The sequence below is a fragment of the Orcinus orca genome, chromosome 14, assembly GCF_937001465.1.
Source record: "Orcinus orca chromosome 14, mOrcOrc1.1, whole genome shotgun sequence".
In the NCBI taxonomy this organism is placed as follows: Eukaryota; Metazoa; Chordata; class Mammalia; order Artiodactyla; family Delphinidae; genus Orcinus; species Orcinus orca.
The window spans coordinates 65,869,627-65,895,455 of record NC_064572.1 but is presented as its reverse complement, the minus strand read 5'-3'; the positions used below and the strand labels follow the sequence as shown (position 1 = coordinate 65,895,455).

Genomic DNA, 25,829 nt, shown 5'->3' with positions numbered 1-25,829 from the left:
TTCTTTTTTTTTTCGTTGAGGCATGCGGGATCTTTCGCTGTGGCGTGCGGCCTCTTTGTTGAGGCTCGCAGGCTTCTTCTCTCTAGTTGTGGCGTGTGGGTTTTTTCTCTCTAGTTGTGGCTCTCAGGCTCCAGAGAGTGTGGACTCTGCAGTTTGCGGCACTTGGGCTTAGCTGCCCCGCGGCATGTGGGATCTTAGTTCCCCGACCAGGGGGGATTGAACCCACATACCCTGCATTGCAAGGTGGATTCTTTACCACTGGACCACCAGGGAAGTCCCATTCTATTTATCTAGGTGGTGGTCACAAAGCTATTATGTACAAAGCTACAAGTCAATAAGCTACACAACTGTTAGTGTGGTTTTCTGTATCTGTAACCATTTCTTAATAAAAAGGTTAAAATTTAGTAGTATATCAAATTATACCTGTTTAGATGTCATGACAAAGTGAAGTGAAATGACTATGATCACTGGTATCAGCATGGCCTTTGAATATATTTTGTTTTTAATATCCATCCAAAATACCCAAATTTAGACTTCATCACCAGATTTTTTTTTAATTCATATCTTGGGGATACTTACTTCTCTTTGTATGCGTATATGAAATTCATTAATTTCCCATCTAAAATCTACATCTATTTCTCCTTATGAAATTATCATTTATTCCCTCAGTGTAAAAAACAAAATTAAAAATTCTAGTCCTTACATTTATTTTAGGCATCTTTTTCAGACTTAAGGTGAGTTACTTTGTTAGTTTAGCCAAGATACTATATCTACAAAATAGAATATAAAACTAAACATGGAAAAAAAAACCCACTAGATATGAGTTTTGGAAATGAACATAAAACTAAGTTAGTGGTTTTACATACTATAGCATTTTCTACATGTATTATATTTACAAGTATTAAGTCTACATACAAAAATTTAAGGGAAAAATAATTAGCCAGTCTTTTAAAAGTGTGCCATTTTAAAAATAAAAATCCATTCTTTCTTACTTTTTAAAGAGTCTTTATATGAGGTACCTATACTTAGGAATTCTGGGAGTTAATGGATAATTATGTATCCAAGGAAGTTTTGTTTTGTTTTTTGTCCACACTGCATGGTGTATGGGATCTTAGTTCCCTGACCAGGAATTGAACCCGGGCCCTCAACAGTGAAAGCACCGAGTCCTCACCACTGGACCGCCAAGGAATTCCCTCCAAGGAAGTATCTTAAAAATTAACACTGAGGAGATACGGGGATATATGTCTATGTATAGCTGATTCTCTTTGTTATAAAGCAGAAACTAACACACCATTGTAAAGCAATTATACTCCAATAAAGATGTTTAAAATAAATAAATAAATAAATAAATAAAAGCATACAGGAATTGAAAGACCTGTACTCTGAAAACTATACAACACTGTTGAAAGATATTAAAGAAGACCTAAATAAATGGGGAAAAAAAATTAACACTGAATAATTCTCCATGTTTCACGTATTTGAATATAATTCTCCATGTTTCACATATTTGACTGGTAACAAAACAATATTAAGTTACAGACATACGGGGGAAATCTCAAAGCACAAATTCAAATGTTTTATATAAAGGAATAAACTTACCCAACTTAATATCGCCATCTAAGGTAAAAAGAATGTTTCCAGCCTTTAGGTCTCTGTGGATGATTTTATTATCATGTAAGTAGTTCAATGCCTCTAAAGTCTGCTTACAAACTACTTGTATTTGGGACTCAGTTAATGGTCTCTCAAGCTCTACAAGGAAAAAAGTAAACAAATCTGCATTTTGTACAGTGAAAGCATACCAGCAGGCTATATAACTTTACCATCACTGCCAAAGATCATACACAATGAATTGATTTTTAAAAAACTATACACAAAACTTTCTTCACATATTATACTCAATGTTTAATTTTAGAATTTTATTACAATTATCCAAGAATATAAAAATAATTAGGCTGATTTCTTAACTTACTGAATGTCTCTAAACAATAAGATAAATATATATGTATAAATGTTTGAAATCATTTGACTTTTTAAAGTATAATTTAAGATATAAACATGAAGAACAAAAAACCATTTACCAAGCATCACAGCATCCACTGCTCCACCTGCACAAAATTCAATGAGGATCTGCAGGCAAATAAAAAAGCATGTGTCTAACATGACATTGAGTTTGAGTATTTTTTCTTCAATTTAGCATAAAAGATAAAGAAATAGCTATAAAATAACCTAGGTTACAGAAACAATAGTATGCTAACAACCATAAAGATTTTCTTTGTAAAAAGAGTTACAAGTCTTAATGATATACAACTAAGAAAGCACAAAGAAAACACATTGTGGAAATATGTGCATTTTTGTTAATCTTCATTTTTAGTGTCCCTGCTTCTGTAAAATTACCAGGTGTAGAATTTTTATTCAGGACAGTATTATATATCCATTTCATCACCACTGAAAGATTTTATACTCTCCTTTTTAAGGTAACTATTGAGAAGTAAGTGATCAAGTATATTTTTTAACTTTATTTCTAGGAATAAACCCTGAAAAGAGAAACTTTTAGTTTTTCTAAAAAATAGGAGAAAAAACATATACAAAAGCTTCAGATCCTAGCTCAATTATCACTTCCTGATGGATGCCTTCCCAGACCTCCCTGGTACAGACCACCATGCACCTTTCCTTCTTAACCCTTATCACAGTTTTAATTTTATATTTATTATGATTGTTTGATTAATTAATGTCTATCTCTCCCACTAAACTGTCCCTCACAGTTGTCCAGCTTTTTATTTTGTAATAGTCTCAAGTTAAGATCTTATCTATTTATTAAGTTGTCTAGGAATTCATTTTCATTACTATCTCTGGAAACATTCTGCTAGAACTCTGAACAACTATATTAGAAGGCACCACACTAATAATAACTACAGACTTTATTTTTAATTACATACCTTAACAAATTGTGTAGCTTCACACTTTTTTCTCCTCTGTATAACAACACTTTATTTTTTACAGGAGCTTGCCAATAAATTGTTTGGAAATTCATTATATCATATGAAAAATAATTTGAGAGACAGATCATTACTCATCCTAGAGATGAGTCAACAAGTCATAAAGGTTAATTGACTTATTCAAGCTCCTGCCTAGCGTCACCAAAATCAAAAAATAAAGGCCTTTTGATTCCCAATCAGGTACAGCTTGTACAATCTACTCTTCTTTCGTAACACTTTGTTTCTTCCTTCAAGGAGAAAAAACTAAAACTCCATTTCAAAAAGTCCTCTTGATTAAATTAGTATCGGTGCAGAGCAAGTGACTGACTGGTTATTATACTAAATATTAACACTTTACTTATATATTTATTTATGCCTAATATTTCCTAAAAATGAATAAAATTTTTACATACAGACTTGGCCACTACATCATGCACTAAAGTTGGGCTTGATAATATGTAAGATAAATGTTGGGTTGGCCAAAAAGTTTCCATAAGGGAAAACCTGAATGAACTTTTTGGCAAACTCAGTATTTAACATTTCTAGTAAGCATTTTATAATTTATTACATGATTTATCAAAAGTTTAGTATAAGAAATTATAAACAACTGCAAAAAAACAAAAGAAACTCTAAAACATTTTAAGTAAATGCTTAAATTTAAATCAAGACACTTAAATTTAAACAAGACACTTCAAACTAACAACATTGTAAATCAACTATACTTCAATTAGAAAAAATAAAATTTTAAAAGTGCAGGAAAAAAAAGACTTCAAAGAAAGAAAGAAATTCCAACTGGGAAAAAAAATTAATTAAAAACAAGAAAGGCATCTAATTTCATTATTTAGGAAATTTAATATTCTTAACGAAGTTTCTACATTTGAGTCCAATGCCAAACAATCATGAAATACAGTACAATCTGAAATACACATCAAAACATCTGTTGAAGGGGCTTCCCTGGTGGCGCAGTGGTTGAGAGTCCGCCTGCTGATGCAGGGGACACAGGTTCGTGCCCGGTCCGGGAGGATCCCACATGCCGCGGAGCGGCTGGGCCCGTGGGCCATGGCCGCTGGGCCTGCGCGTCCGGAGCCTGCGCTCCGCAACAGGAGAGGCCACAACAGTGACAGGCCCGCGTACCGCAAAAAAAAAAAAAAAAAACATCTGTTGAAGCTAAGGATAATTATGTTGTTAATGACCCTCTCATCAGCAGGTCAATTCTCATTCAAGTAGCATAAGTGACTAAAAAGAAGAGGTAGTACATAAAATAGGCCTACAAAACTTATAAACCTCTTTAGGACAATTAACTCATTTTGGTTATTCCTATAGATTAAAAGAAAATACTTACCCAAAGATTGTTCTCATAATAGAAGGCATCTAGAAGTTTCACTATATTAGGGTGATCACAAGATGCTAATATATCAATTTCAACCATGTAATCTTCAAGTTCTTCTTCAGATTTGGTGTCAATCACCTTTGCAGCAGCTAAAACATTGGTCTCTTTATTCTGGGCCTAAAAACAAAAGTATCAAAAGTTCATGCTTATAACACATACTTGCTTTTTAAATTTTTTTTTTAATAAACTTTATTTTTTAGAGTAGTTTTAGTCTCCCAGCAAATCTGAGCAGAAAGTACACAGAGTTCCCATGTACTCTCCTCCCTACACATGCACGGCCTCCCCCCCATCAACATTCTGCACCACAGTGGTACATTTGTTACAACTGATGAACCTATATTGACACATCATTATTACCAAAAGTCCACTGTTTACATTAGGATTAACTCCTGGTATGTGCTCTACGGGTCTGGACAAATGTACGATATGTATCCACCATTATAACATCATACACAATAGTTTCACTGCCCTAAAAATCTCTATGCGCTGCCTATTCATCCTGCCCTTCTTCCTAACCCCTCCACTGATCTTTTTACTGTCTCCATAGTTTTGTTTTTCATACAGTATGTAGCCTTTTCAGATTGGCTTCTTTCACTTAGTAACAAGCATTTAAGATTCCTCCATGTCTTCTCATGGTTTGATACCTAATTTCGTTTTAGCGCTGAATAATAGTCAATTATATAGATGTGCCAGTTTGTTTATCCATTCACCTACTGAAGACATCTTGGTTGTTTCCAAGTTTTATCAATCGTGAATAAGGCTGCTATAAACATCTGTGTGCAGGTTTTTGTGTGGACATTAAGTTTTCAACCCCTTTGAGTAAGTACCAAGGAGCAGAATTACTGGATCATATGGTAAGAGTATGTGTAGTTTTGCAAGATACTGCCAAACTGTCTTCTAAAGCGCCTATACTATTTTGCATTCCCAACAGCAATGAATGAGAGTTCCTGCTGCTCCACACCCCTGCCAACATTTGGTGTTGTTGGTATAAATTTTTGTCATTCTAATAAGTGTGTAGTGGTGTCTCCCTGTTTTAACTTGCAACTCCCTAATGGCATATGATACTAAGCATCTTTTCATATGCTTATTGGCCATCTGAATATCTTCTTCAGTGAGGTGTCCAAATCTTCTGGCCATTTTTTAATCAGACTGTAGGTTTTCTAATTGTTGAGGTTTAAGAATTCTTAATATATTTTGAATAACGGTCTTTTATCAGATATATCTTTTGCCAACATTTTCTCCAAGTGGCTTGTCTTCTCATTCTCTTGACATACTTATTTTTTAAAGATAGCCTAAACATAAATATTAACTGATGCATGCTTTTCACTGTGCTAAGTGCTTTATATACACATACGATAGAATTTCAAATTGCAGGCTCTACTGGGTCAGACTGGTAGGGCTCAAATTCTGACTCTGTCACTTGTTAACTATGTTGCTTGGGCAACTTACAAACTCCCTTTTTTAGTTTTAGCTTCCTCATCAATAAAACATACTTATATCTCACGAGTTTGTGAGAATTAATAAATACTTGCCAAGTGAAAAGAATACATATAAACATTTAATACAACACCTGCCACACATAGTAAAAAAGATTCAAACATCTTATCTGGAATTATTACTATTATTATTTAATCCTCAAAATGACCCCATGATATATTAGCATCCCTACTTTTAAGAAGGATAAATAAATTTAGAGACATTAAAAGGCTTCCCCGAGGTCATGTAGAGCTAGTAAGAGGCTGAATCAGGATTCAAATCCTGGTTGTTTCCAAAGCCCTTTCTTTATTTTAATCATTACCCTTTCCAGTTTCCCTATACTTCCATCAGTTTAATTATTTTTCATTGTTTTTAGTACTTTAACTTTTCCATTTTAATTGAATAACTTCTCACCTCCATTTATTAGAAATGAAAGGTTTCCAAATATGTAGTAGAAGCCAAGATCATTTTTTTAAAGTTAGGAATCAAATCTTAAAATACTAATGGGTTTTTAAAAGACATTTCAATATTATATATGTTACCATCACTTCAGTAAATCTATCACCTTAAAAGAAAAAATAGCAAACTTTCAAAAGCTAGTAATAAGTGTTTTAATAAACAAATAAATGTCCAAATCCCATTTTTAATAATTTATAAGGAGATAATTTTACAAAAAAAAAATGCATGCACAAAATATTCATCAAAGCACTGTTTACAATAAAGAAAACTTAATCAGCCTAAATGTCCATTAACGGGAACCTACTTAAATCATTCAGTATGCTTCTACAATGGAAAATTATGCAACCATTAAAATTATTTGACTAACCAATTAATATTTCTTAAGATGGGACAAAAGCCACAACATATCACTGAATGGAAAAAAAGTAACTTACTAAACACAAAAGGTATGCAGTTTTACAAAAACTACACATCCATTTTCACACAGGGATAGCTACATAAGAAATATCTGGAAAGACATCATCAGTGGGGATGGCAGAGTTTCACGTGCTTTTGACTTTTTCTATATTTTTCATATTGTTTACATTTTTAAATGGACATGTATTATTTTTACAGAGGCAATAAGATACAAAAAAATCAGTCTATGGGATATTTCTTAGGGATCTATTATCTAACCTTTGAGATGATGATGAAAGAATAAACAAACCAGGTATCAGCCTATATATAGGAATTCTCCTAAGTAGATTTTGCTACATTTTACTTCCTTAGGTAGAAAGAATAAACAAACCAGGTATTAGCCTATATATGGGAATTCTCCTAATTAGATTTTGCTACATTTTACTTCCTTAGGTAGAGGTAAAAATTAATACTAATTACTAACAAAGTAACCCTAATGTTTAGGGTTCACAGAATATGTATGGATAAAAAGATAACTTTATCAGTCATAACTACCACTCTAGAATAATATGCTAATCTACCATATTTTATCAAATCTACGAAGTCTTTTAAGATGTGCCATTATCTTACGCTCCACTAAGAAAGAAAAACTGCCAGGCACTTTATCATTTAGAACTTTCACATTATTCCTTTTTAAGAGCTCTTCTGGATAAATATAGACAAAAATTGTTAGCGTATATTACCCTTGTGCATACATGAAAAATTAAACACTTCTTCACATTTAACTCTTGAGTCACTTTTTCACTCAGAATTATCTAATGTCTGTGTTTTTCCACAAAATATCATTCTCTAGCCATGAAAAGCTTTGGTGATGCAGCATTTCTTTAAAAAGTGCCCCTCTACTACTGTCTCCAAAATTTTCTTTGAAGCCACTGTCTCCCATTTTGCAATTATAATGCTGATACTTTCTTGATCTTACCACAGGTGCTAAATGAAGCTTTCAGATGACAACTAGGACTCACATTCTTTCTTCAAAACGTTCTTAAATGGTTTATTGATTGAAACATCAAGGGTTTGCAACTGTATGACACCACAGATACAACTACGTTCACAAAGCATAAGCAATGACAGATACATCACAACTGCCATCTGGCGAACAATACTAAGGCGTCAATCAATAAATTGGGACATATCCCAATTAGAGAGATGTTTAAAAGTTAAAAGTCTGGGGTTCCCTGGTGGCGCAGCGGTTGAGGGTCCACCTGCCGATGCAGGGGACGCGGGTTCGTGCCCCAGTCCGGGAAGATCCCACATGCCGTGGAGCGGCTGGGCCCGTGAGCCATGGCCGCTGAGCCTGCGCGTCTGGAGCCTGTGCTCCGCAGTGGGAGAGGCCACAACACTGAGAGGCCCGTGTACCGCAAAAAAAAAAAAAGTCTATCATAACTGGTAAAAATATGACATTACGTTTATCTCTCTAAGAAAGACACTACAGTTGAAAAAATAATAAATAGAACTCGCCCTCCCCCAAGTCAGGAAATAAGCCAGTGAGAAATAAGCCCTTCTCTCACCATTTTAACTTAACACTTTGGGAAGAAAGAGTACAGAGGAACTGTTCTTAAAGAGGAACACTATAAAATACAAGCCCTGGTAAGAGACCAAGGATATTGTGAGTAAAGTTAAAAGTCATCCTGCTTCTGCATGCCTCTACCAATGTCCTGGAAGATTTTAAAGATGTGTATTTTACTTGTGAATAGAATGGCATGAAAGGGGAAAAATAATTAATACTAGATAATCTCTAAAGTTCTTTGTAGTAACAAATTTCATTATTCCATTGCCCTGGGTATAGTAATTAAACCAACAATAATACCATTTGGTTTAATATAAATAATAAATAAAATTTACATTAGAAAATATAATGCTTCTTACATTATTGTTTGAAAATAACTTGATTACTCATCAGGATCTGATTCCAGAGAACTCTAAAAATCAAAACTGAAATAAACGTTGTTAAGTGTGTAAAACTATCAACAAACATAATGCAAATAAAGTGTTAAAAAGAAACAGTCTCGGGACTTCCCTGGTGGCTCAGTGGTTAAGAATCCGCCTTCCAGTGCGGGGTACCAGGGTTCGAACCCTGGTCCAGGAAGATCCCACATGCCACAGAGCAACTAAGCCCGTGCGCCACAACTACTGAGCCTGCGCTCTAGAGCCCACGAGCCACAACTACTGAGCCCACGAGCCACACCTACTGAAGCCTGGCGCCTAGAGCCCGTGCTCCGCAACAAGAGAAGCCATAGCAATGAGAAGCCCGCACACTTCAACGAAGAGTAGCCTCCGCTCGCCGCAACTAGAGAAAGCCCGTGCACAGCAACGAAGACCCAATGCAGCCAAAAATGAATAAATAAATAAATTTATTTTAAAAAAAACCAGTCTCATCTACCACCTAAAGCATGAAAATTCTTCACATAAAGATGTAATTATAACTAAACAAATGTTAATAAAAACAAGAATGAAATAACAAATACTCAGATATTAATTTAAAGGAGACATAACTTAAATACATAAACAGTTTTCAGAGATCAGTTGTGATCACTTAAAAATCACTATGTTTTTATCTTCACGAATCACAGGAGCCAAGGAAAGAGACTGGAATAACTAAAACTCAGAAACCTGGAGGAAAGATTCTGCAGAGCTGAAACTGAGCTCCCTGAGGAGAGAGTGCTGCTCTGCTCAGCTGCTGCTGGCAGCTCTGAACTTGGAAGAGGATCTTGTGGGGCTAGGGTACCTTTTGAAGAAGAGGAGACTAGCCAACTGGAGCTGGTGTTAGTAAGGGCTGTGATGAGGCTGGCTCTGTGAGTGCTGGAAAAACTACAAACTGAATTCAGGACTACTGTTGCTGGAGTGAAGAATTTCCACTAGGATGATGGTCAAAGTAACAGGAAAGCAGACAGGGAGCCCACAGGAAACAAAGAGAAAGGTGTAGGTTCTTTCTTCCTCCTCCTCCTTGCAGCCTCCCTCTAGTGCTCCATACTTCTGAAACCTAAAAGTGAGCAGCTGGCAAGTCAGAAATGTGATTTGCAAAATCTTAGAACAGCATCACAAAGCAGAGCCATAGAAGGGGGTGTCTGGAGCTGAAAGACACGAATTTAATAAGTGGCATAATCCTTCTAAAACAGATGAGGATTATAGATGGGAGAACTAAGACACATAGTAGTATTAAATATTTGGTTATGCAGAATCTAAAAAGAAATGATACAAATGAACTTATTTACAAAACAGAAACAAACTCATACTGGGAAGGATGGGGGGAAGGGATAGTCACGGAGTTTGGGATCAACATGTACATGCATGTACCAGGCCCCAGGTTCATTCCCCGGCACCTCCAGCTGTTAGTTGGCTTTCAACAAGCCCCTTAAAGGCAGACTGAGCTATTCTTGGGGCTTCCCTGGTGGCACAGTGGTTAAGAATCCGCCTGCCAATGCAGGGGACACGGGTTCGAGCCCTGGTCCGGGAAGATCCCACATGCCACAGAGCAACTAAGCCCGTGCGCTACAACTACTGAGCCTGCACTCTAGAGCCCATGCTCAGCAACGAGAGAAGCCGCTGCAATGCGAAGCCTGCGCACCGCAACGGAGAGTAGCCCCCGCTCTCTGCAACTAGAGAAAAGCCTGTGCACAGCAACAAAAACTCAACGTAGACAAAAATAAAATAAATAATAAATAAAACTTTTAAAAACATCTATGCATTTAAAAATAAAGAAATAAAATAGATAACCAACAAGGACCTACTGTATAGCACAGAGAACTCTGCTCAATGTTATGTGGCAGCCTGGATGGGAGGGGAGTCTGGGGGAGAAGAGATGCATGTATATGTATAGCTGAGTCCCTTTGCTGTGCACCTGAAACTATCACAACATTGTTAATCAGCTATACTCAAACATAAAGTAAAAAGTTAAAAAAATTAAAAACAAATATTGATTAATAAACATTCAAAGTTCCAAAGAGCAGTTAAGTGAGGGAAAAAAAAAAGAATAGCACTAGAGAAAGCAGATAGTTTTAGATTGTTTAGCTATTGTTGCTACCTGTTTTACATTATATGCTAATTCTGGTGATCTTCTCAGAGCCCTGATACGATTTTGCTAGGAATGAGTGTGAATATCAAATGAGAATAAAATTACTCAACATCACTTGGCAAAGATATACAGTTGCTTTCCATTATTTGTGCTAGTTATGTTCTATATAGGTCACTACAAATCCTGAATTAGTGAATACTGAACCACTGCTCCTAAAAGAAATACACACACACACCCCTCCTCACATAGATTATAATCTTCAATCTCAAAAACAACCCATCCTGGTAGATTCTATTTTCTTTGTTTTACAAAAGAGAAAATGAGGGTCAGAAATGTTAGGTGGCTGCCCCAATTAACAGGTGCCAGAGCTGGGATTCAAACCCCATCCAACCCGTCCCAAAGCAGGAGCTTCTTGCACTTCACTACATTGCTCTCTACTGTCTCCATCCTTTGGAAATCTCTGTATGAGAGCTGAGACAAGAAGACGTAGCATCACCTAGTTCAATCTCAGCATGTAATGTGTGGGTCTAGGGACTCACATTTTACATAGCTTTGCACACGTACACAAATGACTGTGAAAGTAATGCATGTAGAGACTTGGGGACTACAAACAGATTTTAGCAAGTAGACAAATTCACAAATACAGAATCCGCAAATAATGAGGATCAACTATACTCTTCCCATCTGGGAAATATTACAGAAATCCTTTTTAAAAAAGCATTTTTCGGGGAATTTCCTGGCAGTCCAGTGGTTAGGACTCTGCGCTTCCACTGCAGGGACCATGAGTTCATCCCTGGCTGGGGAGCTAAGATCCCACATGCCGCTTGGCATCGCCAAATAAATAAATTTTTTTTTAAAAAAGAATTTTCATCTCATTTCCTGAATTCTGCAAAAGAGAAAGGAATATACTCTATATTCTCTTTATATTCCCAAACACTATTTTATTTATATTGTTCTGGTTATTTATTGAAAACTGAGTTACTGCCGGTCAAGATACCAACAGCAAAATGTCAGTAATAAGTTAATGTTGGCTAAATCTGCAGTTTCCAAAATGTTTTACCAATTCTCAGATCACACAGTTTTCCCACTTATTTCAAGGACTTGCTGACTCGGAGCAGCCTGAATAAACTGAAACATTATTGACAATTGTGTGAAAGATAAGCTGTGGAAATTTGCATAGGCTATGTCGTTGAAAAGATGAAAAAGTGAGAACACGAAAAGACAATTTCAAAAAAATATTTAAAAATACGACAAAGATGTACTACTTCTGGACATTAGCTCAAGAAAAATAAAGGCTTTTAGATGGTAAGGAAGGTCATTGCCACACAACCATTCTCAACGTTAAATTATAAAAGGACCAGAACATGCTGCTGTCAAGGTAAGTTATTCCACACAAATACTAAGATTTTTACAAAGAAGGAAAAAAGAAAAGCCAGCACGTTAAAGCTATTTTTGCAATCCAAAGTTTCAGTTACCTCTTTTAAAACATAAATGTATACATGCTAGGAATTTGGACTTCATGTGGTATTGAGTACAAAACATAATGCGGTATTTAATAAACACCAAATAACTTTAGTAATAGTACAGAAGTAGTTGCCTACTCTGAAAGGAGACTTTCTTTCTCCTTTCATAGAAAAAGAGAAAGAGAAAAATGATGACTATATAGAGGGAGGGAAAAAATGTGAAAAGGAGAACTGTTAAGTGAAATAAAGCAATGTGTAGAAGAGTATTTTAAAATATGACCCCTTACTTTTTTATTTTGAAAAATTCAAACCTACAGAGAAGTTGAGTGAACAGACAGTGAACACCCATACACCCCTCACCCAGAGTCACCGATTAACATTTTGTTATATTTGCTTTTCTCACTCTCAATACACACACACAAGATCCACATACATATATTTTACATATATATGTAAAAGATACGTATGTATGTGTATAGATATGTATATACTAACACACACACACATGCATTTCTTTTTTACTATGCCACTTGCAAAGTAAGCTGCACTTCACATATAACCACAATATAATTAACATACCCAAAGAATTTAACATTGATACAATATCTAATATATACTCCATATTCAAATTTCTCAAATATCTAAAAAAAAAAAACTCCTTTATTGCTTACATTTTTAAAAGTTCAAACCATGGATTTGTCTGATTGTTTCCTCATTATCAGATTCAGGTTAAATATCTTTAACAAAAATACTACATTTGGTGATTATATACAGTTCCCACTGAATTACATCAGAAAATACAGTTCCTCCTGTTACTGTTGATTAACCCCAGGTTTGATCACTTGATTAAGATGGTATCCATCAGCTCTCTCTACCAAAAAGGTACATTTACTGGGTGATATTTACTTACGATACTTACGGGGTGAAACCATGTTCCTCCACAGCCTTCCACACAATGATTTTTTTAGCATCCATCAATAATTTTTGCCTGAATTATTATAGTGTGGTTGCAAAATAGTGGTTTTTCTAATTTTATCAATCTTTATATATTAACCAACTAGCATTCCTCTATTAGGCTACTATTTTGTTGATATTTTTGTTGCTCAAAACTAACCGGTATTCTTTGGGCATGTCCCCATTAATTTCTGAGCATATCTTTGCTTTCTGGTCCAAGATATCCAGGCTCCTTTGGGAAAAAACGAGTAGTGGGGAGGCTTTTACTTTTCAATTTTTATCACTTTTGTACTTCTCTAGCCCAGACCTGGATCAGACTTTTCAACGAGCCCTGGCTCCTTTTAGTGGGGAATGGTATTTAGAAACCAAGAGCTAGGAGTACTAGTTATCATTACTTCTAGGCCTTTTCAGTGGAAAACAGGAATATGTATATATGTAGTGTGTGTGTGTGTGTGTGTGTGTGTGTGTGTGTGTGTGTGTGTGTGTGTGTGTGTGTGTGTGTGTTGGGGGCATGAGTGCATGTTTTATCACGAGTTCAAACTAAAACCTCCAGTTCAAAAATCAATGTCACAGGGTTCCTCCTTACATTTCATGCTTATAACCCCTTTCTCCGAGTTACAACCCTAGTTCCGAAAACAGCACTATAATAATTAATTTGCTCTATCCTATAGTACATATAAAGTATTTTCAGAATTATAACATTAGTATCACTACTAGTAACAAACCTATTTAATAAAGTTCAAGCATTCTTTGCTGTTCTTTTTATCCTTTAAATATATCCCACTAGTCAGAGCACTCTATTCAAAAATCATTTGGGACTTCCCTGGTGGCGCGGTGGTTAAGAATCCGCCTGCCAATGCAGGGAACACGGGTTCGAGCCCTCGTCCAGGAAGATCCCACGTGCCACAGAGCAACTAAGCCCATGTACCACAACTACTGAGCCTGCACTCTAGAGCCCACGAGCCACAACTATTGAGCCTGCGTGCCACAACTACTGAAGCCCACGCACCTAGAGCCTGTGCTCCACAACAAGATAAGCCACCACAATGAGAAGCCCACGTACTGTAATGAAGACCTAACGCAGCCAAAAATTAATTAATTAATTAAAAACATCATTTGAAGCACTTTTCCAGTATGATTATGCTATCAATTTGACAGGCAGTTAAGTTCACCTGTATATACTAACGTGCATGTGTTGATATATTTTCAGTTTTACAAACAAGCATTTGTATATATGCTCATACAGGCATAAAACTTTACCTGAAAAGATACACAGATATTATTATAGTGGCTAAATTCAGGAAAAAAGACTGGCGGGGAAGGCTTTCATTTTTCAATTTTATCATTTTTTGTATTGTTCAAGTTTCTAACCACATGAGTATATCCTTGAGTTCTTTTAAATTAACAGGTTATCTAAAAGGTAAGAATTATTTTTATATATTCTTCTTTATACTTTGCTATATTTTCAAAATAATAGTATTTACATTTCTAGAAATAGAGAAAATGTATTTTTGGTTTTTTTAGGGTAGAATAGAGCGCCATATCAATCCACAGAAAAAAATTATATTCCAGATGAATTAAAATTAAAATTCTTCATAACTGAACTATTAAGAAGTTTAGAAGAAAATATAGATAAATATTTATCTAATTTCTGGGTAGGGAAGGCTTTTCTAAGCATGAAAGTGAAGGAAAAAAAAGCAAAGTAACACATTGACAGATTTTGTAGAATAAAGAATGTTATATGTCTTTGTATCAAAAAAGCAGCATAAACTAAAGTAACTAAAATAACTGCACCATTATTATAAAGTGCTCATTTTCATAGTACATAAAAAGTACTTTCAAATCAACAAGAAAACAACTCTATTAGAATATAATTCAATTAATTTTTAAACGGCAATCTCTTTAAAAATGAGAGAAATGGAAAATGAAATAAACAGATACTCCTTTTGTCTACTGAAAAAGCAAATACTTTTTTAAAAGGATAAAAACTAACATTGAAAAAGGTCAAGGAACAAAGGCACAGAAACAGACCATTGTTGGGTTGTTTCAATAGGTATAACCCATGTATATATACGTAAGTACACAGAAAAACATCTAGAAACATATACATGAAACTGATGATGGGGAGTTCCCTGGTGGTCCAGAGGACAGGATTCAGCGTTTTCACTGCCGTAGCCTGGGTTCAATTCCTGATCAGAGAACTGACATCCCGCAAGCCGCGCAGCACGGCCAAAAAAAAACCCAAAAAACAAAACAAACAGAAAAAGAAACCGATGATAATAGTTACATTTATGGAGAGAAGAGAAGGAACAATAATTAGAGTAATGGTCAAAGAAACTAATTTCAATCTCTAACAAGTTAATTTTCCCAATAAATAGAAGTTCTTTAATTATTTGTATTGGATTGGCCAAAAAGTTCATTCAGGTTTTTCCATAACATCTTACAATATAATTAAAAATTAATTTAAAAATTAATTTATAAACCTTTCTAGAGTAATTTCACAGTAAACATTAATAAATGCTCACGTATTTTGCCCTAACAATTCTACTTCTAGGAATTTATCCTAAAGAAATAGGAAATTCATAGAAATATACCATGTGTATATGGACATTTGACATATGATGGAGGCACTGCAAAGCAATACGGAAACGGTGGTCTTTTCGGTAAATTGTGTTGAGACAACTGGGTATCTACACAGAAAAAATGAAACTGGACCCCTACTTCACACTATAGACAAAAACCAACATTAGTTTAATTACAGACCTAATGTATAGGAAGAGGGCAACACCATAAAACTTTAAGAACATAACAGAGGAGGACATCTTCATCACCCTGGGTAAGGAAACTTTAAGACAAAAAGCACTAAGTATAAAAAGTTAATAAGCTGAATTACATTAAAATCTGAAATGTCTATACAAAAGAAGGATATCATAAAGAGAAAGAAAAGACAAACTACAAAGCAAGAGAAAATAATGTGCATCATATATAACTTGAGAGGATTAGTTAACAGAATATATAGACTCCCATAAATCAGTGAGAAAAAGAAAAAGAATCCAAAAGACTTTAACAAGCACTTCAGAAAAGAAGAAATCCAAATGGCCAGTAAGTATATAAAAAGGAACTCAACCTCATTAGTAATCAGACAAAGAAAACCCCAGCAGGAACAGGACTTGACTGTAAATGGGCACAAGGGAACGTCAGGTGGTCAAAAGCGGATTCTAAAGCTAGATTATAGCGATGGTTGCACAACTGTACAAAGTTATTAAAACTCATCAAGTTATAAACATAAAATAGGTGAATGCTGAGTTATATAAATTATACCTCAATACAGCTATTTTTTTAAAATGGGCAAACAGGAAATTTCCACAAAAAAGAAAATATCCAAATATTCGATAGGCACATGACTCAATTTTTTTAGTCATAAGGAAAATGTAAATAAAACCACTTCACACTCACCAGAATGGCTAACATAAAATATTAATAACAGTATTAATAACAATAGCAAGTGTTGATGAGGACAAAGAGCAATTGAGAAAATCCCCATCCCTTACTTATGGGGGTATAAAGTCATACAATCACTTTGGAAGACTGGCCATAAGTAAGGGATGGGGATTTTCTCAATTGCTCTTTGTCCTCACCAACGCTAGTTCAAAAATGTATTTTTGACCTAGAATTCTACGACCAAACTATACATCAAGTATGACATTATAATACAGACATATTCAGACAGGCCTGGTCTTAAAAACCAAACCTTCCATTCATCCTTTCTCAGAAGACTACTGAAGGCTGTACATAACCAAAATAAGGAAGAAATTCCAATAGGAAAAACAAAGCATTTAAGAGACTCTTGAAGTAGTCTGAGCTCCTAAGATTTCTGGGGAGGAAAATTATAAGCCATTATTGAGAGATATTAAAAAAAAGACCTAGAGATAAAACATATGCATAGGTAGGAAGACTCAGTATCAGGGAGACGTTAATTTTTCCAAAGTTGATCTAAATATAAATTCAATAAAACCCCTTCAAAAAGGCACAACAGGTTTTTTTGTGGAACTCAATTAAGCTAATTCTAAAATGTACATGAAAGCACTAAAGGCCAAGAATATACTAGACACTGCTGAATAAGAACAAGGGGAAGTCTTTCTCTAGCAGAGATTTGTTTCAATGCTTTCCTAATTAAGACAGCAGGATACTGACAAAGGAATAGACTCATAGATCAATGAAGAGACTAGAGATCGCAGAAACAGACACATGTTGCAGACAGCACTGCAGAGCAGTGGAAGAATAGTTTCCCCCAGTGATGAGTCTTGGGACAATTGTGTATCCATCGGAGAAAAAAATGAAATTGGACCCCTATATCATACCATTTGCAAAAATCTATTTTAACATTTAGGGTTGTAGACCTAAATGTTAAAGGCAAAATCATAAAGCTCTTAGAAGATAAAATAGGGGATTATCTCCATGATCTCAGGTTAAGAAAGCCTTTCTTTTCTTTCTTTTTTTTTTTTTCCAAAGATCTAATTAGCTTTATTAGGTGATTCATCAATCAGGCAGCATCCCATCCAACAACTGGAAGGACACTCCAGGAAAGAATTTCTCAAATACAATACAGAAAGCATTAACTGAAAAAGAAAAAACAAAGTTGGAGTATATTAAAGTCAAGAACTTCCTGTTCATAAAAAGACACCATAAAGAAAATGAAAAGACAGGCACAGAATGAAAATGTATCTGCAATAACCATAACCAGCAAATGGTTAAAATCCAGAATACACTACAAATAAACAAGAAAGACATCCAAGAGGAACATGAACAAGAAACTTGAACGCAAAAGAAGAAATTCCAATTACTAATAAACCTATGGCAAGAATCACTTATTAGCAGTCAGAGAAAGATGTATTAAAAGCACAAGGAAAACTATAACATCAGATTGTCAAAACTTAAAAATTCTGACAATATCAAATGTTGGAGAGAATGCAGAGCAAGGAAATTATCATACGCTGCTGATGGGAGTGTAAACTGGTATAGTATGGCATCATCTAGTAAAATTAAAGATACACTACCCTATAACCCAGCAATTCTACTCCTGAGTCTTAGTGAAACTCATACATATATGCACCAGTACTGTGTATAAAAGCCAAACACTGGAAACAACTGATATATCCATTAACAGTACAATGGTAAATAATTGGTGATGTAACCATATATTGGAATTCTATGCAACAATTAACTACATACCGCTTTAGCGATAACAAAGACAAACCTCACAAACATAATGCTGATTTCAAAAGAGGCAAGACACAAAATACACTCAATACATACAAAACTAAAGTTATCATGTTTAGTTATACACTCCTAGATAGTAAACTATGAAGAAAGGAAAGAAATGAAAAACTTACAGATAGGATAGTGGTTTCTTTTAGGGGGAGAGAGGAAGTAATTCAGAAAGGAGGTGGGAAGGATTCTGGAGTACTGGCAGAATTCCTTTACTCTGATGGTTGTTAATATGAGTTCACTTTACTATTGTTTGCTAAACGTACATATATGTTTTGTACTTTTCAATACAAAGATTATATATTTCACTACTTTTTTTTTTAAAAAGGTGCATGCCCATCAGGGACATAAAAAGAATCACTTTCATCCAGCACACAGTCAATAGTTCAGCTTCAATTCAACAGATCATTTCATGTCATTCCTTTTTTTTTTTTCTGTTAAAAGCAACAGAAATCCAAACATAAAAAATTGTGAGGGATACTACATATCTTCATTTATGTGTCAAATAATACTATTAAAAAGAGAAAATAAATTTAAAATTGGGAAGATCTTTCAGGCAAGAGAGTAACTGTTACAGAGTTGTATAGTGCAGGACTGAGTGCAGAGCATACAACAATATGACGGAAAAATGATTGCCTATTTAGAAATTTAACCTTTGTAACAGTTACTAATTTCCATAAGCAAATGACAGTTGGAATCAACTTCAGAAATAGTTTTCTATTACATACTAATACATACAATTGTAAAAAAAAAGCTATCAAAGCTTTTTCTCTTACACAGAAGTCTATACATTTAAAATTCCTAGAGAATCTTGTACAATAAAAAAAGGTTACAAAAAAGGCAGAACAGCTCAGATAAGTTTAAATTTAAAATTTTCTTTTTAAAAAAATCTCAGAGCTTACTCCTTGAAAGCATAAAAAAATGAAAGATGAAAAGAAAAGATGCAAAGAACTCACACTCTTCAAGTATCACACTAAAATAGATATCAAGCCCACAAAAATTATCCTTGACACAATCTTATAGTGTTCAACTACATGGAGTAAGTCTCTTGTTTTTCAAAATTTTTTCAATTGGTGTCCCACTATAGGAAGATACATACTTTGCAGAGTCATTAAAGAATTAAATCACATAGCATTAGCATGTCCACACAATCTGCCTGTGCCAGAAAATGGTTTACTATCTTCGTAGGTCCCTTTTCCTGTCCCATCCCATATTTTGTTTCCAAGCTGTAAATGTAACAACAGTAATTTTCTGCCATTTTCTGAGCCCTTTTTTGTGTCTTACATTTTTTATCTCCTTTAATTCTCACACACTAAGGAGTAGGTCTTACTGATGAGAAAAATGAGACATGGAACGATTAAGTAACTTGTCCAAGGTCAAAGGCTGCTATTGAGGGAGCCAAGATATAGTCCAACTCTGGAGCCAGTGTCTTAATATTACACTGTTTCTGTTCAATAAAACATTTTATACCATGAAAACTGCCCATAATCACCTACTGCCTTCTAACTACCAGATCCCAGATGCCTTGAGGATTTATTTTTGCCTTTCCTAGATAACTGCATACTCACAGAACATTAATGGGTAAAAGAATCTAAACATTTAGGGAAATCTATGATTTCCCACCTCAGAAAAAGGAGGTCCAAAGACATTAAATTTCTCGAAGATCTCGAAGCTGGTTTGTAACAACCAGCAATAAAACACAATTCTTAACTCCCAGGAGTGATCTTCCCACTGCACTAAAAGCCCTGTCTACCATACATTCTATACTGTAAGCTCTTGTTGAAATCCATAGTCTACCCTCCACATTAGGCACTGAAGTTGACTTTGTCAACTTTCACAGCACATAGTAGCTTCAGTAGCGCTCACAAGCAGGTAACACACATTCCTTCATTTCCACAAATATAAAGAGAAATGCACTATGTGCTAAGGCAATAGAATTAATCCAAATGTATATAATTTTGGCCCCTAGTCTTATCATAAAAACATAAATACATTAACATGTGACAAGTGCCATAGTAAGCAAGGTGAACAATGTGTTTTGAAAGCACACAGAAAAGAGTAGATATTCCAGACTAAGAATGAGGGGCTGTGAGATGCATTAGAGGCAGGGCAAAGGCAGACAGTGTGATGATGCTTAGAAAGAAGGAAAAATGCTATCACTTCTACCAATAGACATTAAAGTAAAAAAAAAAAAGTAACAGTAAATATGGGGTCAGAAGACTTGAGATCAAATCTAGGCTGTGACTAGTGTGAATGTGAACAATTTGAGTCTCAGTGTCCTCATCTATGAAATGTAGATACTACTGACCTGCATATCTCGCAGAACTCTCATGGGGGCCAAATTATGTGAAAGTACTTTAAAAACTGCAGAGTCCTCTATAAACTTAAGTTATTTATATTTTCACTTCTAGGCAACCCTGTGGGTCCTTCCCCTTAAACTGTCTCATAAAATCCTCACCCTTCAGGATTAAAATATTCTGATGACATCATTCATATACTCCTTACAAGACAGTAAACAGTTAACCCATGCCTTCCTATTGAAACGGCAAACCTCTTTCTACTGAAATGAATATCTGTATGTAAAAATATGTGTATATATGTAGGTGCATGTTTTTTTAAAATTTCTTAAGCCCTGAAATTGACTTCTAGTCAATGCTTATTATATTTAGAAACTAATACCAGATGCAGGTTTTCTTCCAAAAATTTTCTATCAGAAATTCCACTCCATTTTACAGTATGCTGTCAAGCCACCAAGTCAAGAATAGTCTGCAAGTAGCAATCACTTTGCTCTCATCCCCAAGAGACTGGTTATGTATGAGCAATAGATACAACCAAATATATACCCTGGACCCCAAAAGGGAAACTGCTTTAGTGTAAGTATATATACGAATGCAAACAGCTAGTACACAAATAGAAATCCACTGAAAAGTATAATGAGTTTCTGATTTGAAAATGCTTGAGGGCCACAACCAGACCCCTCCTTTAAATTAAAGAACACCCTCATTTCCTTTAACGTTTAACAGAGCAGACGGTAAACCTTGCCTCCGTTTGGCAACCACTCTTTAAACTACATCCAGGCCCCATTTTGTTCAACCTTAAACCCCACCTCTTAGCTACTGCTTGGATGATAACCTAAATAAAGTTCCAGCGTACGTTTACGAAGTCAGAAGAAGGTCCAAGAGACAGGAACAGGACGCGGGAGCGAGAAATCCTCGTGCCACTCCGGGCCACGGGCTGTTTGATCTCACAAGTGCAACTTCCCGTTTCTCCCTCTTACCTTGTACACTTTCCCAAAGGCTCCGTCGCCCAATTCTCCTATAATTTCCCAAAACTCCTCGGGGTTTAGGTCCCTCTTCACATGTTCGTACTGCTTCTTCTTCTTCTCGCTCCCCAACTTGAAGATCTTACGGAAATTGAAGAAGGACATTCTTCCTCCCAACAGAGTTCCTTACACTTAAGTAGTAAAAACAACAATAAGAGGCAAAGTTTCTCCTCCCCGCTGTCCCGCGCGAGCCCGGCGGGCGACGGCGGGCGCTGGCTGTCCGGGCTCCCGCCGCTCCGGCCCGGCAGTCTCCGGAGAAGGCGGGGCGCGACTCCCGCTCCGGCCCGCGGGGTGGGGACGCTGCGCGGGCGGCCCCTCTGCCGAGCCCGGCCCGCGGGCCGCGCGGCTAAGCGCCTGGCCCCCGGCCGGCCCTCGGGGGGCGGCACCTGCCCGGACGCTCGTCCGTCTACCGGCCCGGCCCGACGGGCCCGAGTGGTCCGGACGCCCGCGGCCACCGCGGTTAGGCCCGTGTCACGGCGAGTCTCCAGGGGCGTCGGCCACTCCGGGATAGGGACGCGGCCGGCGGCCTCTGAGGCGGGCAGTCGTCTGGCCGAGCTCTCCCGCCCCGGGCCGGGAGCCCGGGGTCTCCTCCGCAGCCGTCTGCACCCGCGGTGCGAGGTCCGCGCGTCCCCCTGGGCTCTGGGGCGCAGCCGCCGCCGCTGCCGCCGCCGCTGCCGCCGCCGACGCCGCCGCCTAGCTCCCTCCCCAGCCCACGCAGCCTCGGCCTAAAGCGCGCGCCAACGCCGACGCCGCAGCGCGCCCGCGCGCTCCCCCGGCCGCGCGCCAGGCTCTCCGCGCACTCGCGCGGGGGTGGCCCCTCTGGCCCCGCGCACGCGCGTTGAGCCCCGCAAGCTGGCGGCCCTGGGAGGCTTGCTTGCCCCCGGCGCGGGGTGCGCTGTTGGTGCTTGAGCTGGTAGCTGGTTGACGGTTGCTCCGGGTTTGTCCTCCAAGCCCCAAATTCTTGTCAGCCAACGGCTTTGATGGAGTTGCCCCTTTGCGTACGACCCTGTTGGTTTTGCTAGCGGATGTTTCCTCCATTCTGGATCTGGGAAAACACGTAGCGAGCGAAAGCTGAGCTGTCCCGATCTGGACCTTTTCGTTCTCAAACGGGCCCCAGAGTGAGTGGGAAGTATCTGTGGTGGCTGTTTGCTTTGGATCCAGAGCTTATGAGCTCTGTGACCTTGGGCGCCTAACCTCTCCGAGCCTCAGTTTCTTCATTGTCAAATGAAGGTCCTTAAAGTCCCGACCTAGGGGTTGTGGCGAGGAGTAAATGAGGCAATGGATGTAAGCCCTTTGCAAGGTGCCTGCACCGGCAAACGCTCAATTTCAGTTCCTGCTGTTGTTACAAGTGTGCATGTAAGACAGACATAAACATATAAAAATTGTTTAAGCCCGCTTCTTGAGTGATGACCACGACACTCCCTTGAGGGTAATCTACCTTCTTCTGGCCACTTCCATAGCCGTAATCCTGGTGTCACCCTTCGTGACTCCATCTGAACCACTTACTAAGGCCTTCACTTCCTCATCCGCCTCCGGCCCCCTTGGACAGCACTAGTGGAAAACGACCTAATGTGGGTGCTGGCTGCAATCTGTCAGATGGTGCCGCGCCTTCCCCTCCACTAGGAGGGAGCATTTTCAGGGCAGTGGCTGGTTAAGCATCATGATATGCAGGTACCTACCAACATTCCTGGCATGTGATAGGAAGGCAGATTCCATGAATGAATGCATGCATGCATGCTATCTGGAGCAGAGGCCATTTTGCTGTCTAAGTACCCCTACCAAATCATTTTGTCCTCCAGCCCCAAAATGGCATAACAAAACCCCTCTTGTAGTAAGACGGGTATGATGATCTTGTTTCTCAAGACTATTTTTTAATAGGTTTATTGAGGTATAACTGATATACAATAAAATGTACATATTTAAAATATATACTTTTAGGTAACTATACTCAGTATCTTGTAATAACCTATAATGGAAAAGAATCTAAAAAAGAATATATATATTTATATATATATATATATATATACATATGGTCTGAATCACTTTGCTGTACACCTGAAACTAAGACAACATTGTAAATCAACTACATTTCAATAAAAATGAGAAAATAAGTTATTGTAAAAATAAATAAAAATATACACTTTTATGTTTTGACAAATGGAAACACCTGTGAAAACAATACCATAATTAATCTTTTCTTTTTTTTATTTTGCGGTACGCGGGCCTCTCACTGTTGTGGCCTCTGCCGTTGCAGAGCACAGGCTCCGGACGCGCAGGCTCAGCGGCCATGGCTCACGGGCCCAGCCGCTCCGCGGCATGTGGGATCTTCCCAGACCGGGGCATGAACCCGCGTCCCCTAGCATCCGCAGGCGGATTCTCAACCACTGCGCCACCAGGGAAACCCTATTTTTAATTAGTATCATTTATGTAGTTGGCTTTAGATGTAAAGAAAATACATACTCATTGTGGGAAATGAAGAAATGCACAAAAAAATTAAAAGTGCTATTATTCTACCATCCAGAGATAACCATTGGAAAGATTTCATTATATTTCCAAACAGGACTTTCTGGCTGTGCATTAACTTTTTTTACATGGATAAAATTATAAAGATTGCATATAAATATTTGCATCCTGTACCTTTCATATTTCAGTGTGATTAGTAATTGTTTTCTTCCATCATGAGATATTTAGATTGCTTAACAACTTTTCTCTGTTTCAGATAAAACATTGATAAATATCTTTGTTCACAGATCCTTTTCCACATATTTGATTATTTCCTTAGGGTAAATTACCAGAAGTAGATTTGGGTCAAAGGGTATAAGTCTGTTTCCTTTTTTTGTTCTTTTCAAAATAGAAAAACCTTTACTGTTTTCTCAATGAAAAGATAGTATATCCTTGGTGTAAATTAATTCAAATGAGACAGAAATGATAAACTAGGAAGCTGTCTATAATTCTCCCCTCCTGCCTTCACTCTTCCAGACTTCACCCTCAACCTAACCACTGTTAAAAGTTAAGCCTTAATGAGCAGGTGGGAACTTTGGATGGTAACAAAAAAGTTCTAAAACTGGATTGTGGTAATGCTTGCAAAACTGTACGCATTTACCAAAAGTCATTGGATTGTAAACTTACAATGGGTGAATTGTATGGTATGTAAATTATACCACAATAAAGCTGCTTTTAAAAAGTTATAGATGACCAAAGTTTTTTCTATGCATATACCTTTTTAATATAAAAATGGTATCTGATATGGATCATGGACATCTTTCATGTCAACACAAATAGATCTATCTTTTTAATAGCTGCATAGAGTCCCAGTGTATAGCTCTACCATCATTTATTTAAGCATTTCTCTACTGGCAGGCATTTAGGTGGTTTCCAATTTTTTGTCATCACAAACAACAATGCAGTGAGCATGCATATACAAGCATTTTTGTGTGTTTGTCTGATTATATTCCTTTAAGATAAAATTCAAGGAGTGGAACTGCTGAATCAAAGAACATATTTTTAATTGTTTTTACTTGTATTGCCAAATTGGCCTCTAGAAAGGTTGTACTAATCTCTGCTCCTACTAACAATGTAGTTATGAGAATGCCAGTGTCACCAGCCCCTCAATAGCACCCAATCCATCTTTTTAAACTTTGCCAAGATAGTCCAAAATAATCTCTCATTTACAATTCTCTGATTGTTGGTGATGTAACACCTTTTCAGATGTATACTGGCCACCTTTATTTCTTATTTTATGAATTGCCTCATCATATCAATGAATAATATCAAATGACATGGTCAGTAGTGTATAAATGAGGTGATCAAGTCCAACATACTTTGGTGAAATGATTGTGGAGTTAATAATAGCTTATATAGTTTTTCCATGAAGTTACAACCACAGAAATTATTTAATAATACCAGGTAAGATGATATTTAGTCAGATTCAGATTTTCCCAATAATGACCATGATATCTAGATGTTTGTGTTAACTGTAAATATAGTTTGCCTTCCTTGAATTTTTAATCCTTTAAAAATTAAGTTTAAACAGTGGCCACGTAAAGTATTCATT

General features: G+C 37.0%; 1 protein-coding gene across 3 annotated transcripts in view; it reads right to left on the bottom strand.

Moving 5' to 3' along the window:
• Positions 1–22,073, bottom strand: part of SLK (STE20 like kinase) — a 56,602-nt gene extending 34,529 nt beyond the window's left edge. For all 3 annotated transcript variants that reach the window (XR_004481307.2, XM_004265881.4, XM_004265882.4), the window contains exons 1-4: positions 21,731–22,073; positions 4,318–4,482; positions 2,079–2,127; positions 1,600–1,749 (exon numbers count right to left, since the gene is read on the bottom strand). Coding sequence is in view for 2 of the 3 variants with exons in the window: in XM_004265881.4 (XP_004265929.2) it covers positions 1,600–1,749; positions 2,079–2,127; positions 4,318–4,482; positions 21,731–21,880 (514 nt within the window). In the remaining variant the exon portion in view is untranslated. The remainder of the gene's footprint in view (positions 1–1,599; positions 1,750–2,078; positions 2,128–4,317; positions 4,483–21,730) is intronic.
• Positions 22,074–25,829: the final 3,756 nt, after the last annotated feature.